This window comes from Trachurus trachurus, assembly GCF_905171665.1.
Source record: "Trachurus trachurus genome assembly, chromosome: 1".
Taxonomy (NCBI): Eukaryota; Metazoa; Chordata; class Actinopteri; order Carangiformes; family Carangidae; genus Trachurus; species Trachurus trachurus.
Window position 1 is genome coordinate 4,525,356 of NC_139891.1, and position 16,567 is coordinate 4,541,922.

General features: G+C 43.4%; 1 protein-coding gene across 1 annotated transcript; it reads right to left on the reverse strand.

Moving 5' to 3' along the window:
- tnpo2b (transportin 2b) lies at window positions 1-16,181 on the reverse strand. The gene is made up of 24 exons (XM_083977459.1): window positions 15,973-16,181; window positions 15,097-15,196; window positions 14,751-14,826; window positions 14,444-14,593; window positions 14,082-14,188; window positions 13,856-13,989; window positions 13,674-13,755; window positions 12,942-13,064; window positions 12,698-12,816; window positions 12,552-12,612; window positions 12,256-12,427; window positions 11,913-12,065; window positions 10,711-10,936; window positions 10,456-10,627; window positions 10,158-10,352; window positions 9,626-9,784; window positions 9,179-9,266; window positions 8,958-9,056; window positions 8,779-8,874; window positions 7,868-7,943; window positions 5,244-5,343; window positions 5,082-5,156; window positions 2,020-2,149; window positions 1-1,892 (listed from the first exon to the last, which is right to left on the reverse strand). The coding sequence occupies exons 2-23, from the start codon at window positions 15,193-15,195 to the stop codon at window positions 2,042-2,044; spliced, it is 2,670 nt and encodes an 889-aa protein (XP_083833585.1). The 5' UTR covers window position 15,196; window positions 15,973-16,181; the 3' UTR covers window positions 1-1,892; window positions 2,020-2,041.
- Window positions 16,182-16,567: the final 386 nt, after the last annotated feature.

Sequence of the window (16,567 nt, forward strand, 5' to 3'; positions counted from 1 at the left end):
CTACATGTCCTTCAAAAGAAAAATATTAACTTGCACCTGTGCAATGTGCACACATCATATGAACGCCATCTAACTATTCACAACATGCTCATAGGCAGAGGTACTCATGCGCACATACTCATGCAGGATCTCGCTCTCTCACGCACACACACACGCGCTCGCACACACCTCAGTAATATGGCAAGGTTAGTCATTGTAAAAGTGCGGATTAGTCGCAGTTTCACAAAGTTGTTTTTATTTGCCATTTAGTATTGGGATATTTTTGCCAGTCAAAGACACTTAATTTCACAGTGCAACACAGTATGACAAACACTGACATTAGGGTCAAGACATCATATGGGCGAGGTTAAAAAAAAAAAAAAAGTCCATACAAAAAGAAATGGTAAAATAAAAAGTGCAAAAAAACAACTTAACAGTCACTGATAATAGCATTAATTCAAATTTCTTTTGCGTTAATTGTGCGAATTTTAAGTCCACTATAGAAACAAAAATCATCAGTAGCAGCAAAAAAAAAAGAAAAGAAAAACAAAAAGAATATGGACCAGTTTTAAAACATTATAAAGATCACAATGACATTGCCAATCACTGTCTTACTTAAGATATCAATATGGCATTAAATGGATATCAGTACGAATGTAGACGTTAACACATACGCACTCACTTTTACACACATACATACGCACGCACACATACGCAAACACACAAACACTTGGTCACAGTTAACAGGTGCCAAGGACATTGCGGTGGGAGTCAAGTTTTTAGCTCGGTACCATATCAAAAACAATACATAGTTCACACACTGTTAACACAGAATGCCAAAGTAAGGATTCACAAACTGCACATGCACGCACGCATACACACACGCACATACAGACAAAACGCACACACAAAACCTTGAACAGACAACTAAGGATGTGATTTTTCTTTCTACATTTTCCTCCCATCTGGCGAGAAAACAAAATGTGTTAGCCCTAATCCTCCCTTCCTAGAGGAATGGTTTCTGTGAAGCCACAAGGAAAGATACTTGCTCTTATTTTTTTTTTTTTCTTTTTCCTCTTTTGATCAGGTAGAAAATGTGACAAGGAATATGTCTGATAGATGGATAGCTCTGTGAAGCAGCACTCTGGTCAAAAATGACGGTAGGAAACATAGATGCGGATATAGCAAGATTATCTTACAGATAAGTAGAATTCAGTGACTACAGATGAAGTAATTCGTATTGAATCCTAATTCCCCGGAAAAGAAAGATATTACCCAGAAAATGAACAGAGTTTAGACACCTGTCTGTCCCTAACTACATGTAGAAGGTCTCAAAAAGTCTAAATAATAGTGCCACCCACAGTCAGTTCCATGTACTGCATGTACAGCATGTGCAAGTGTGTATGTGTGTGAGTCTGTGTACGTTGGTCTGTCTCTGTCGGTCGAGCTATTGGTTACTCTTAAGTTTAAGATTCCCGTTAAAATCTCCACTGTCCCTGTCTTCTTAGCCAAGTAACAGACTGTAACTGTAGCTTTTTTTTTTCCCTGCCTTGTTATTGAGTTCCCTCCCTCTCTTCCCCTGAACTTTCTCTGTGCTGGTCTCTTTCCCTGCTTCCCTCCTTCCCAACTTGTCTATGCCTCCATCTCTTGTCCTTCTCTCTCTCTTTCTGTCCTTCTCTATCTGTCCCTACCAGTTAGTTTTTCTGTGTCGGGTCCCTGCCTAGTTAATCTAGAGGTGTCCCCCTGTCCCTCCCTCCCACCCGCCCACCCTCCCTCTATGGACAAACACATAGGGCGTGGGGGCCGTCCGTCAGGGGGAGCGGCCAATAGCGTCCCTCTCCCTCCCCCCAGATCAGGGCAGTGCAATACACAGATGGATGAGTTTCCCATTCACCCTCCTCCTGCTGGCTCACCTGGGAGGACGGACAGAAGGGAGAACAGACACAAAGTTAACTCCCTTTAAACCTTGACATCACTTTGGGTTGTAAACCATTGTGTGTGTGTGTGTGTGTGTGTGTGTGTGTGTGTGTGTGTGGTTACCTCTTGAGTGGGTGTAGAGAATCTAAACGCCGTAGCAGGCTGCCAGTCTCTCCTTCAGCAGTGGGGGGAACTGCTCAGAGAACTGCTGCCAGTTCTCCTCCCCAACCTGCTCCTTAAAGCCGTGCAGGATCTGTGGCGAGAAGCGGAGAAAAGGGGAGAAAAATGAGCTTCAGTCATATCTCTTTCTGCAGCTATGTGATTGACTGACTGACAGCATCCTGATCTGTTGCTTCATGAAAGCCCAAGTCCTGTAAAGGCGCGTTTCCACTGCAGGAACTTAGGGGTAATTTTACGGGGCCGGCCCCATTGGTGCGTGTCTCCACTGCAGGAACCTTCCCCACAGGGCCGCTTACAGGAACTTTTACAGGGCTGAATGGAGTCCCTGCCTGGGGGGTAGGTACTCAGATCGGCCCTGAAGATGTCCTGGTGGGGCTTGAAATTTACTCTGTGCTGATTGGTCAGACTCAAAGCAGGATGTGGCGCTAAGAGAAAGGCCCGAAATAAGCGGCATTTTGAAAACCCAACGTTACAAAAAACGGAAAAATGGCCAGAAAAAAGAGAGAATAAGTCAGTAAAAGACAAGAGTAGCAGTAGGCCTGGTAAAAAAAAAAAAAAAAAAAGTGTGGTAAATACGCGATCGCGGGATTATGTGACGATCGAGGCGGCAACAACAACAACAAGAGCAGTAAAAAAAAAAAACGACCACGCAATGATCGAAACTGTGGCACATCGCCATAAGAGCCCGGTGGGTCCTGTCTGCAGTGAAGACACGGCCACTGAGAGGGCCGAGTGAGAGGACGGTTCCTGTAGAAGTTCCTACCCCCTCCTTTTACCAGGAACTCCTGCAGTGGAAACACGGTTTATATGAGTGGCTGACTGACTGAAACAACACTACTAAATAACCACCTGGACAAAATCTTTGAGCTCATTTGAGTGTTTGAAACTTTGATACTGAATTTTGACCACTCAAGTGCAATATCAACCAAGGCCGATCCCACCCAGACACATTTTATTTTTTATTTAAAGGTTTATTTGAAATGGGACCTCACATATTCATGAACATACAAAAAAACAACAATTAATTGTAGTAAATATGTCGGATTTAGCTAGGAGCTAGTTTCCATCCGTAGTCCCATGACACTTAAATAAATAGAATTACAATTAACAAACATAATTAACATAGCCATATCAACTCTCTCTGTTATGTCGACTGTGTTAACAAGCAGGTGTCTATTTGTACAGCGACCACACAGCAGACATGTGGACCAACATTAGCACTGATTTGCCGTCATATTTCTTGTGAGCTGCTGACTTAACATTTGACTCTGAAGGAAATGTGTGACTTTAGGTAATAAGTGGTTCACTATGTCAAAGCTAAACAAAATTGTCCTTGCTGATCATGCCCATATTTTTTGGTCTTGTCCCTCCATTCAGTTTTTTTTGGAGAGAAGTGACAAAAATTATTTCAAAAGGTTCTATGTTTTAATATCAATGTATTATTCACAACTCTCTATCTTGGGAATATGCCAGATGGGTTGAGTAAAGCTGATCGGTACCTACTTAGGGTCTTGCTGGCTGCAAGTAAAAAGGCCACCACAAAATGTTGGCTCCAGAAAAATGCCCCCCACTACAGATTCTTTTGTTAATATTGTAAAAAAAACTACATGTACTAGAGCAAATGACATACTCAGTCAGACTCCAAAAAGATCTAGGTGAAAAACGGTGGCAGAAATGGCAAGCCTACCTGGTCAATGCACGTACTGGATATGAGACTTTGCCTTTTGGATTTATTGATCACCCCCAGACCTTGAATATGGGTAATTGTTCAATGTTTTGTATTTGTCTTTTGTTTTGTACTAAAAGATGAAAATGATCTATAAATAAAGAGTAGAACCGATAACAAGAACTTTGACCGATTAATACTATTGTTTTTTTTATTAGCTCTTTATGTCGTCAACTCATGGGGGCGTGTCGCCACGTGCAGACTTCCACATGCCTTCAGTCATATTTCACAGCAAAATGTTACACAGGAGGACTGACAGTATGTGCAGCAGCCCCCATGAAGGAAGGTCAGACAATAAATGTAGCTACATGGACATAGTAGATGTGAATCACCTGTTAACAAAGGCGCTGAAGAAAATGAAATAAATAAATAAATAAATAAAAAATATGAGCGCGATCAGCTGCGACAGAGCACAGTGGATGTGGTACTGATCAGCTGTCGCAGCGTACGTGTGTATTTAACGGCAATTGGAGCGATCATTTTTAATTTATTTTGCTGTTAAATACACACGTGCGCCGCCAGCGTCGTAATCTTATCGGTTAATAATCGGTTAACGAGTGTCGGTTATCGGTCAGAAAAAAAATTCTAAATGTGCATCCCTAGTCTGTTATTTGGTGGTTGACATCTGGTGTACAGATCACCTGCTACTGCTTGAAGACATGTACCAAAACACTACATACTCATTTTGTCACCATGAGCCATATAACACACATTTGACCTATGATAAAAACATTTTTTAAAAACTTACTACTGAAGCTTTAACAAATTAAGAGCTAACAACACTGAACACAATCTAAACCAGTGCATTTGTTTAGAAATGGTCTGGTCACACTGATAAAGACTAAATAACACCAAGTTTGTTTGGTTGACGATGGACTCACTACACTGTCCAACACTGGTTAAATGTCCCAACGGGTATATTACATAAATTCTGTTACTGAAAATACATTAAGCTCTGAATTGTGTATTATGTGTGTACCCGTTTGGCTTAGAGCTGGCACTATATTTAAAGGGTTCCCTGAGCTGAACTTGATGTTTTGTCTCTCCTGACAGTGAAGCTGTAAGCAGAGCGTTTCGGCCTTCATGTGGTGAGCTCCTGAGGGGGACTGTGTTGGCTTCATGTCTCTACAGAACAAGAGCAGTGTCTGTGTTGCCGAGTTGCACTGCTGAAAACCAAGATGAACACACAGGCTCTCTACCCTGCAAGGTGACTCACAATACAGCAGAGTTTAATGATTTCATGGTGAGCTAAAAATCAGTCTTTGGGATGGGACCTCACCTTGTAGAACATGTCCCTCAGGTCATCTTTAGGGTTCACCCAGGAGGCCACAGCGTCACAGAAGAAGATGAAGTCCTGAACAGACACAGAGGAAAAAAGTGAAAAGGTTGGAAACATAAACATCCTCACTATCGAGCCCTGAATCACTCATGTGCGTCTCACCTGCACCACGCCTCCGGGGTTCACGCCAATCATCATGCAGATCCCACGGAAGGCCGAGTCTTTCTCCTCGTTGTCTCGGATGTTCCGGAGAGACGTGCACCTGACACACACAATAATAAACATGTTTATTAAACATAATAAACAAATTTGCCTATTGCCATAATCCCTATAGTCATAGGAGTAGGTTCATTACCTTTAAAGCCCCAGTATGTAACTTATTTGGCTTTTTATTAGCAAAAACCAAATATTTCTTTCATAAATACGTATTTCACTGAAGTGGAATCACAGCCGCATACAAATGAAAGCTTTCTCGTACCTTAGAATGAGTTGTTACAAGTCGTTACAAATACATAAGTGGGCGACGTACCGAACCGAGGCGGCCATGTTGCATCGCCATTTTTTACGTTGAGTGGCAGTGTGACCGTAGGTAACCACGGAAACTCAGCGGAGCTGTCGGCTCGGGGAGAAAGTTTTCCAGGTAGCGCCTGTTCAAACTGTCACCATGTGTAGTGTGAGGAAGGACGGAGGCACTGATGTTGCATTCAGGTGCAGTCAGGCAGACGGCCATCGGCAAACCAACCGGATGTCATTTTACTCCACGAGAGAAAGATGGTAAAACGTGGGTCAGGTAAACAATACGACATCACCATGACAACATATTGTCACGCCAAGGGGGCAGTTGTCGGTCTGAGAAGTGAAGCTCACTTCCGTGTTCAAAAAACTGCAATCCCCCCGGCTTCCTCTGGGGGCTGGTACCGGAAGGGAGCATTCTCCATAGACCCCCATGTTAAAATCGCCGACTTTATGTCCTCAGTAAACATGTTAAAAGCCTGGTACCATTACGTTTTTTGGTCTCAACCGATAGTTTCTACCCCCGCACACACTCTGAGGGGGGTGAATTTTTTTTAAACTCTACCGTTTTACTGTTATTAGGTTTAAAATTCTGGCCAATTAGGGCGCGGAAACATTGAGTGACAGGTCCGGAGACCGCTGCTTCGAGGCCAGTGGGCGGGCCCTCGGCCGGCTAACGGCCGCACCTCTCCAAATATGGAAAGTCAAATCCAACATGGCGCGGTTCAAACCCCCGTAGTAGCGGCACAAAACAGACTCACCAAAACCAATGGGTGACGTCACGGACGCTACGTCCATTCTTTTTACAGTCTATGTGTCACGCCTGTATTGTTTTGCCTCGTGCTGGCAGACCACTTGTTTACATAGACGCTTGTTTATCCTGTTACATGCAGCGTCTGTTGTCTGTCTGACGTCTGCCCGATTTCACGTGAATGCAACATCAAGAACACGTTCAGATATGCAACCGCACCGCTAGATGGGGGGAATTCCTACATATTATACCTTAAATTGTGGGTGCAAGCTATTTTTAGAATGGTATGTGTACACCATGTGTACGTGTGTGTGTGTGTTAGGGCTGTCACTTTTTATTCGACATTGGAATATTCATTCGAACGTGGGGTAATGACCTGCTCGAAATGTAGGCTGCAGTAGGTTGTGGCTAGATGGCATACATGAGCTGCAGGAAGTGACGTAGAATCTCACCAAAACTTGTCGAGAACTCCCGACTGGTTAGGTTTAGTAAAATTGACATGCACAGGTGTAAAATAGGGGGAAAAAAGCAAAAAGTAAGTGAAGCCATTGGCTGGGTTTAGGCACAGATAAGTAAAGATTGCATGTTTTCTAGGACATCACTTCCTGCAGCTCATGTACGCCATCTAGCCACAACCGCTGCAGTGCCTGCATAGCACCGGACGCGGAAGTGCCGAAAAGCGCCGAGGAGCGGAGCCAGTTTCCTTTCGGTCGCCCATATTAAACGCTAGTGTCGAGCGATCGCGTCAAGCTGGGCACGAAGTCCAACATGAAACAACGAGAGAATCCGGTCAATTTTCAAAACTGCGGCAGCCACATTCCGCTTTCATTCCGCATTTGTTCGAATGTATCCGAACGAATTACGGGTCATTCGATATTTGTTTGAACCTAATTTTTCTAAAAAGTGACAGCCCTAGTGTGTGTATACTATGTGTACTCTAAATGTATGTTGTGAATGAGAATGTGGTTTTAGGAGGCAGCTCTGTCAGCACTCGTGCCTAAGACAAGTTTCCTGTCAAGGACAAATAAAGTTTATCTTACTTACTCCGCCGTGTCTGGAATGTAGTTCAAGCTATGTATCTGCATCGAAAACAACTCTGTCTCGTAATGTTACATTAAAGACTTCAGTGTTTTGTTATCTCTGATTGTTAATTCCAGTCATTTCAGGAATTCATTCAAAGAATGTCAACAGTGCTGTCACTGTGATGCCATGATTGTGTTGTGCAGCATGTGATGACAGAAACAAAGCAAGGAGGAGAAAATGCTACAAATGTGTCTTGCAAGAGAGAATAAGATGATACAAGTGCAGCCAGAATGGACAGAGGGAGACAGAGAGAGAGAGAGAGAGACCGGATAACGTGATGAGAGGGAGTGAGGGAGCATGTATCTGCTGACTCTGCTGTGAGATATGGAAAATGTCAGTGCTGAAAGTGCATTAGTGGATGTTAGAAAAATGATATGACACCCCAAGGATGCTGTAGAGTGGGTTATGAGAGGCACCGAATGAGAATGCAAAGCCTCACCAAGGTCGGATAAACTGCGGCAGCACGGGAGCGACCTCCTGGGGGCACACGTAGCCCAGTCGACCAATGGTGATCGCTGAAAAAGAACAGAGATGAGTCAGGGCTGCTGGTAGAAGAGTGTGTGTATGTGCAGTACTGTGACACCGACTGCAATCACTTCTACCAGTGAACCATTAAATCCCCTTTTAACAGCAATGTACAAATAGCTATAATGTCTGTTCACATTCTGTTGCACAGAACAAAGCAGCTAGGATTGCTCTCAGTTGTTCACTGCATGCAAATATCTTAAAAATGCATCAGAATTTATCATGGCTTCTGGTTGAAGACGGACTAAAATTAAGTCTCCTATCTTTCAGGAGGAATTTGATTAACAGTAAAAAACAAAACAAAACAAAAAACACAATATTTCTCAGATCAGATAGTGTTCACCAGAAATGTCAATAAATATGCAACCAGACAATCAAGATATGATAATTTACTGGCACCTAAACCAAGAACAAACTTTTTAAAACATAGGCTACTGTAATATACAGAGCCATTATAGGATGGAACACATTACCTAATCTTATCAAAAATATTAACTCAAAACACATTTTTAAAAAGGTAGTAAAAGACTACAGTATTTAAATAAATTGAAAATTCAATGAGTAAGAAATATATAACGTATAATAATTTATTATAGGAATTTATTTGTGGGTTGAACTGTTGTGGTACTGTAATGTGATGTATGATGTATTCTTTGTACCTAATAATATATTTTAGATTAGACTGTTTGCTGTTTGTGTATATGATGACGAGGTGTATGTACTATGTTCTTTTTAAAATTGCATTGGGGACCCCAGGATAATAGCTAATGTCCTGACATCGGGTAATGGGGATCCTATAAATAAACAAAAAATAGACAAACATACCCGTGTTCTCCAGCAGGGTCTTGGGGGTGTTGGGCCGATTGATTATCTCGACCAGCTGGTTCAGAACCATGGCGATGTACGGCTGCATCTCCACACCTGACAAGAGCAGGACAATGCGAGTGAGACGCAGACTCAGCAGCTCATAACTGCGCAAGAACAACAGATTGGCTGCAACTCACCCATCTGCATGCAGATCTCTCCTATGGCCCAGGTAGCGTTGTTGCAGACAGAGATGAACTCCGGGTTCAGGTTAGTCCCCAGGATCGGCATGAATTCAGCTGCAAGACACACAGACATGTTATTATCATCACAGTGGGAACACAAAAAATGTGTGGAATGTGGTGGATATCTGCTTGTCTGTAAATGTATGTGCATAAGAGGGAGAGAACAATGTAATTACCAATACACGGTTTGACATGAGGGAAGCAAGCCTTGGTCAAGTCACCCAGCAGAGCAAATGAACTCTGTCTTACTTCAGGCATCGTATCCTGGGACAAAAGAGACAGAGAGACAAACAGAAATGTAAACACACACCATCAGCATGGATGAAGAATTTCATTTTCAATGCTTTAATAAAAGCAGGATCGCTAGGACTAAAAAGGGATGTATCCATCCACAAGGTAACAATTGTTATTGCAAAAACAGTGACACTGAAGAACATTCATTGTTTCATCTGAAACCCCTCTGTACATGCAGACAATCTGAATGCAGTGAACCCTGCTACTAACAATGAAAACTTCAATACCTTTGTAAGAAAGTTTTTACAAAAGTAAACACAATGTGAGTTGCTGATCAAAATCAGTCACTTTAAGGTCAAGTCCGACACACACACACAGGCTCTCCTCACCTGCATGCATTGGAAAAGCAGGGTCATGATGTTACTGCGAGCCACGAGCGTATCCACATGGCCTCCAAGTCCTTCAGCCAAACCACTGAGAAGATCCAGAGCCACGATCATGAAGTCCTTGTCCGGTGCCTCATACTGGTCTGGCTGCTGACTATACATCTGAGACACACAAACCGAGGAGAAGGTCAAGGTCAAACGTCAGAAGTGGGATGAGGATGATGAGGATGATGATGAATTTTTATTTATTCTTTATTCAGTCACATCACATAATAGCTACAAACATTATCAACAAGGTAATGACTGAAAAGGCACAGGTGTATTTAAATATATAGTAATAAAGAAATTATTAAATATCAGAGAAAAAAAGAAAACAGAGAAAAAACATGAACATTTGTAACATTCATAAATTATTTTATAATAAACCAAGTCATTCAATTTCATAATATGGGGTTTCAGAAACATGATGAGTAATGCCTGCGATACAAACCTATGTGAGTGACTGAGATTGTGTGTGTTTGTGTGTGTGTCTCACCATGGCCTGAGCCAGCGTCTTCTGGACTAGGGTGACGCAGCGCTGGTAGACAGGCTCGCAGTAGGGGAGGAAGCCGCTCTGCAGCGCCGTGGCAACAGACGACAGACACTCCAGCAGAGGGAAGAGATCTTTGTCTTCATCCTTCAGCTCGTTCCACTTGGCTATCAGCGGAGGCATCAGCTTCTGTATGTACTCCTAAGAACACGTGGGAGAGCTCGGCCTGTCAAATATCTTGCACAAAAAAAAGAAAAGAAAATGGGGCTGCGTACAGATTTGTGTATTTTTTGTGGGGACTCACGGGCTGGTTGAGATGGTGTCCCACAGAGTCGGCCAGCGTTCCTATGGCGTCATAAAGAATGAGCAGGTTCTTGTGCTGATACTTCCCAAAAGCAAAAACCAGCGTGTCCAGGATGAAGCTCAGGTATGGCACCAGCTCTGTACACGCCTCCTCCTCCAGAGTGGCAAATGCACTTTTGAGAAGATGACACGGGTAAGCACAATACAGTATTGGGCGTGAAGTGAGAGAACACAGAGGATAAAGTAAGAGCTGTACCTGCAGGCCGCCTCCTGCACCCTCTTATTGCCGTCAAGGATGCGTTTGAGCAGCTCGGTCATGAGGGGTTTGAGATGGGCATCGGGGGGCTGGCTGACCACCCAGTGGGCGTAGCGGCTCAGGGTCCAGCAGGCAATGGAGCGGACCAGGGCCTTCTTGTCGCACAGACACTGAATAAGGTGGGGGATGAGCTCGGGCAAGTAAGGTACCATGCCTTGCATACAGCCTATGAAGGAGAAAAGAGTCAATAGAAACATCATCCAAGGTTTGAGAAAATCCCAGATTACTAATTTTGACATATAATCCTGCAAATAACAATCTAAATTTAAAGGTTATAGCTACAACTTTAATTTTTCAAAAATAATACATCCACAGAACATCTAGAGGGGTGCAGAATAAAAGTGTTAATTGTACTATATAAATATTTGTTTTGAAAAACTGTAAATAAAGTATTAAAAAAAAAAATATATATATATATATTTGTTTTGTACATTTTGACGGGTCCAAAATATATAAATATTTACATCTGGTTATGTTGGCAAAATCAACATGAAATGATCTCTATGCCAACAGCATCAGTACGTTGATGTCACGTGAGGCGGAGCTTAGGGGGAGCCAGATCCTGATAGCTCTGTGGAGAAATGGCATTGTGCTAATGCAAATGCTAATGCTAGCTAATGGTCAGCCGGTGCAGGCATGATGCTGCAGGTTTGTTGGGTTCATCTGCAGGTGAGTTAGTGTGAAATGATTCAGATGTGTTTCCAGTCCGCTGTCAACACCGGAGCTGCTGCTCGTTAAATACGGTTAGCGTTAGCTTAGCTTTAGCTACTAGCCGCTCCCTTTAGGCATACCTGGCAACCAGTAGAATGGGCTCTTTGCACAACTCCAATACTTCCTGAACTTAGTGCTGCTCCTTCATTTCCTGTCTTACATTATTGGACAACCTGATTAATCCAGGTGTGTCTGAGTAGTCACAATGGTCAGACACACCTGGACCACCCCAGGAAACAAAGGAGCAGCATTAAGTCCAGGAAGTAGTGGAGCTGTGCAAAGAGCCCATTGAAGGTTGGAGCGAGAGCAGGCGAGTGTGAGTGCGACACTTACTGGCCGGAAGGAATTAAACTTGTAGCTAACCCCTTTAAACATATGAAATACTTTTCTTTTTTTTGCATTCATTCCTCTATTTCGATTGCAAGTATTACCCTCAGCGATAGCCCCCAAGACCAGGATGCCAGACTCCTTGATGACCCAGTCCGGGTGGAAAAGCAGGCCTTTGAGCAGGGGCAGGAGATGGGGGAGCAACTCCTCACGGAACACGTTGGCAAGAACGTCCAGAGCCGCAGCCGAACACTTCCCTAGAGAAGAAAAGCCACCATAACTGTGGGGTTAACTTTGAAATGGTACAAAGTGACACAGCACAGTGTAAAAAAGAATACATCTGTAAACACAGTGTAGCAATAGTTGGTACCACAGAAGAAAACATCTAACTGATAAGCGCAAAAGCTGGAACTGTAGCCATTATCTTCGTTACTGTGTGTAACTTACGTAAGTTCCAGTCAGACAGCGTGTCGTCATCATCGTCCTCGTCGTCATCGATGTCCTCCCCCTCTTCTCCCTCCCCTCCTTCGTGCTGCAGAGTGACGGTGCGAGACTTGTGGAAGCGAGGTTTGATATCTTGCTCGCTGTCTGGAACTGCCTCATCCTCTTCAACATCGCCCTGGAAGACAAAGAGAGGTGAATGTGGAGTGGGCAGAGGGGAACGGCAGGAGACAAGAAGAAAAAGCAGAATCTCTATGTGTTTGTTATTAGCTGGGTACATTTGAGTGTACGGGTGACTTTACCTTTAGAAGGATGATATCAATCTCTGAGTATTTCATCCCATTCACCAAGATAGGAATCAGTCTGAAACAGAGACAGAGTCACATTATCAATGAGATCTTCATGTCATCACTCAGTGTAATTCATTGTTGGCCTGTTGAGCACTTACTGAACCAAGTGGCCAGAGAGCGCCTCTTTGCAGATGGGCTGTTCAGCCAGAGTCAGCCAGAACTCACAGGCCTCCAGAGCAACGTTCTCATCGGGGTCCTGGGTGCGCTGCAGCATGTACTGGTGAGAAACAACAAGGAGGAGATGATGATGTGAAGGTGGAGGAAGCGGGGGAGGAGGTGTAGGAAGGGGGAAAGTCAAAAGTCATGGTGGCGCATTAGATGGAGTCACACTCTCAGACACACCTGGATGATGCTGTGCATGTGTGGGATGAGGCGGTCGATGCGGACTTCCAGCAGCATGACCAGAGCCCTGCACACGTTCTTCCGCACCTCACTGTCCTCGTCACCAGCCAGTGCAAACAGACTCTGGATGGGAAAGGGACGAGGAGAGAAACACAGAAAATGTGATTAACTTTCAAATACCGGGCATGAAACCTACCACCCCAACCCTTGGCTCATAAACTGCATTAGTTTGATTACTTTTCTTGGACAACAACAATGAATCTCACGGTCCAAAGTTTTCAAGCGAAAACTGGAATAAAATGTACTTTATTATCTTCTCCACACACATTGTTGATATGTTAAAATTAATCAAAATTTAAATGACAAATGAAAATCCACTGAAGATGCCTGCAACATACAGCTGAAAGCTCTGGAAAAAATATGGCTAAAAACTGGCCAGATGCCAAGATTATACGACGCCTCTCTTTCTGTAGCATCAGTGAAATGAAGTGAGGACTTAGCAGCATGTTGGTACATTTTCTCTCTTTCAATACTAAATCATAAATTCCTAAAAATGACTTATTTTTTTTATTACATAATCAGTCTGAAAGCAGCTAGAAGTGAGTCCAAGGAGAGGTACTGGAAAAACTGACTCTAGCTCATTTCCACACAGGAGGGAAAACTTATCAAGACATTCATGAGTATGTTTGAAACAACACAAGCTCTTTCAAGACAAACTACTGAGCTGCTCACCTCAATGAAGGTGTCTATGTTGTCCATCAGAGCCTGAGCTCGACCAATGATGAACTGGTTCACGCAGGCTATGGCATGGGACCTGAGGAAAAGACAAATAATGATGTTTTGATAGGGAAATTCTAATTCGGGCAGAGGCAAATCGCTGGTCGGCCACCAGAAGACTATAGTGTTTTCCTGACCTGATTTTGGGGCTGCAGTGTTTGAAAAACTGGAGGAATTTGGGGATCATTATGTTGAGAGGTCTGTTCAGAGCATCGCTGTCCAGCAACTCAGATGAGTCTTCACAGATTTTTTGTAACGCTCCAAAAGAACCCTGAAAGACAGAGACAACCATAGCATGTAAATAGATGAATAGGACAGACATAGGTCCAATTATCACAAAAACTATGTGTGTGTGGGTCTGACTTCGCAGGTGTTGTAGTCCTCCGAGTTGAGCAGGTTACAGAGCTGAGGCAACAGTTCTGGCCAGGTCTGTAGCTCTCCTTTAGAAGCTATAGTTGTGATCAGGATGCCTTCATGACAAAGAATAAACAGGTTACTCACAAATAAACAAGGATTCAAAACTCAGGGGTAATTCACTTCTTGGATAATCGCAGTCAATCATTTAAAACTTCTTGAAAATACAGAGCTAGCTCCCGTATACACATAGACACATTACCTGCAAAAATTCAACCACCTACATAGTAGTCTGACTCACACTGGCTGAAAAGTGCAGCTAAAACTAGTGATTTCTTTGTCCACTCTCCCTGTCTCACTCCAACACCCACCGATTGTAGCTCTTATGAGCGGTGAGGGGTCTCCAATGTTGTTGAGGCATTCTCGCTTGATGAAGTCTGCCACGTTGGGAGGGAAGTTCTGGTAGTGAGCCTTTACATTGTTCTTCAGTATCAGACCGCTCAGAGATCGAGTGGGTTCATCTTGAAGAGAAAGGCAGCAGAGTTGGAGTTACATGATTTTAATGAGAAGGAAGAGGTGAGACAAATATGTATTCACTGAGAACAAGCAAATTAATGTAGATTATTCACTAAAATAGAATTCTACTCTGCATCTTCTTTTCGACCTGCATATACATACCCTCTGATTTCAGGCTTGTGAGAACAAAGATGAGATAGTTGTTGAAATCTGGAAACTGATTCAGTTGTTCGAGTTTCTGCAAGCTCTGTTAAGGAGTTCAACCATCTACATGCACATACCAAGGGTTCAAATATCTTGTGTTTCTGTTTAACAGTGTGGATTAAAATGCAATATGGTTCACTTGCTGCAAGCTGCACGTGACAATACATCCAGTCATAGAGGGGGTAAAATATCTCTTTCTATCTCTCTCTCACACACACACACACACACACACACACACACACACACACACACACACACACACACACACACACACACACACACATAGTGACAGATGGAAGGATACTTCTTGCACAGCTCTCTGTGTTGCTGTGTCTGGAGACTGGGAGTCCTTGAGTAGCTGAAGCACTTGCTGCAGACCCTGTTCATCTGGCTGCCATTCCATCCTACAGACACAGACACAAACACACACGTTACATGTTTCTAAAAAAAAAAAAAAAAAAAAATGCACAGCACATCGGCGCCAACCAGCAGAGAGCCCCGCCTGTCAGCTCAGCAACTCAGCTCGTTACTAACTGTAATCACAAGTAACGTAAACTACGCAGTACCGATTACAGATCGTGCCAAACACGCAGTGATCACTAAAACAGCCAACATGTCAAATGTGTGTCAAAATGTGTCAGATGCCAGCTAACTGTTACCTTGGCTACGGAGGTATTTTAGTCTGGATGTACGTGTTTGTCCGCACGGCATCAAAACATCCCCGCAGTCGTTACTGTTCGTGCTCATTTCCCGCTGCTACACGGAGCCTGGAGATACCGCTACGCAGTGTTTTCAGCTAATACCCAGCTGCATTACTACAGCAGCCTCCGCAACAACCCTCCGCGACCTGAGCAGCCTTTTTCTCATAAGGCCCGGGCGGCACAGGCGCAAATGTCTGGCTCATTCAACTAACGTTAGCAGGCTAGCCTAGCGTCGCTGTGGTTTCTTTGACCCGCATCGTATCCACACAGGAAAACAGCTCAAAATCGCTGTCTTACGTTAACAGCCAGCTCGACGCGTTGCACCGTCAGAGCTGTGTTTGTAATTAAAGCAACAAACGCGGCGCAAACGGAGCGCATTAATATTCACAACAGAGCAGTCGCACAGCAGCCCCCTAGCTACCACCACTAGCATGGTTAGCTAATAGCATCATCTTGAAAGTGCCGCGAAAGGTTTTTACCTGGTCACTCCGATGTGGTAGATCTATATTTCTATAGACAGCAGTGCAGTTACGCTGGAACGACTAACATTAAATAAAATATGTCTTCGATCTGTGTTACCGAAATACAAACTTCTGATCTCAGTAGATCTGTGTGGTTGCTATGCTAGTTGGTATGTGACAGAGATTGCATGCCTTGCAATCAAGCCGGGTGATCGGTTTGATCACACTCGGCTTCCGTACTGGACAGACTGTCGGGCAAGGTAATTGTACAGAGAGGTAAACAACTTCTAATGTCGCTATTTTTTTTAATATAGCTTATCCTACAAAAGATGTCAGTGGAATTAATTTGTCAGACACTGAGTTTATTTATGTATAGTAACAATTATCTAATCCCATGAAAAGGCAGGATATGTGCATTGTTTTGCGTTGTGTTTTGTTTCTGGTCACCAGATGGCGTCATTCTTTAAATTCCTGCAGCATCAAAATACTGTAAAGTTGAATCTATATTATGAAGTGATGCAGGGCGTGGATACAATAACATGACCAGCAGAACCATCAAGCAGCATATCAACACTAATACAATTTTAACTGTCTAGTGCATATTTGTCGACAT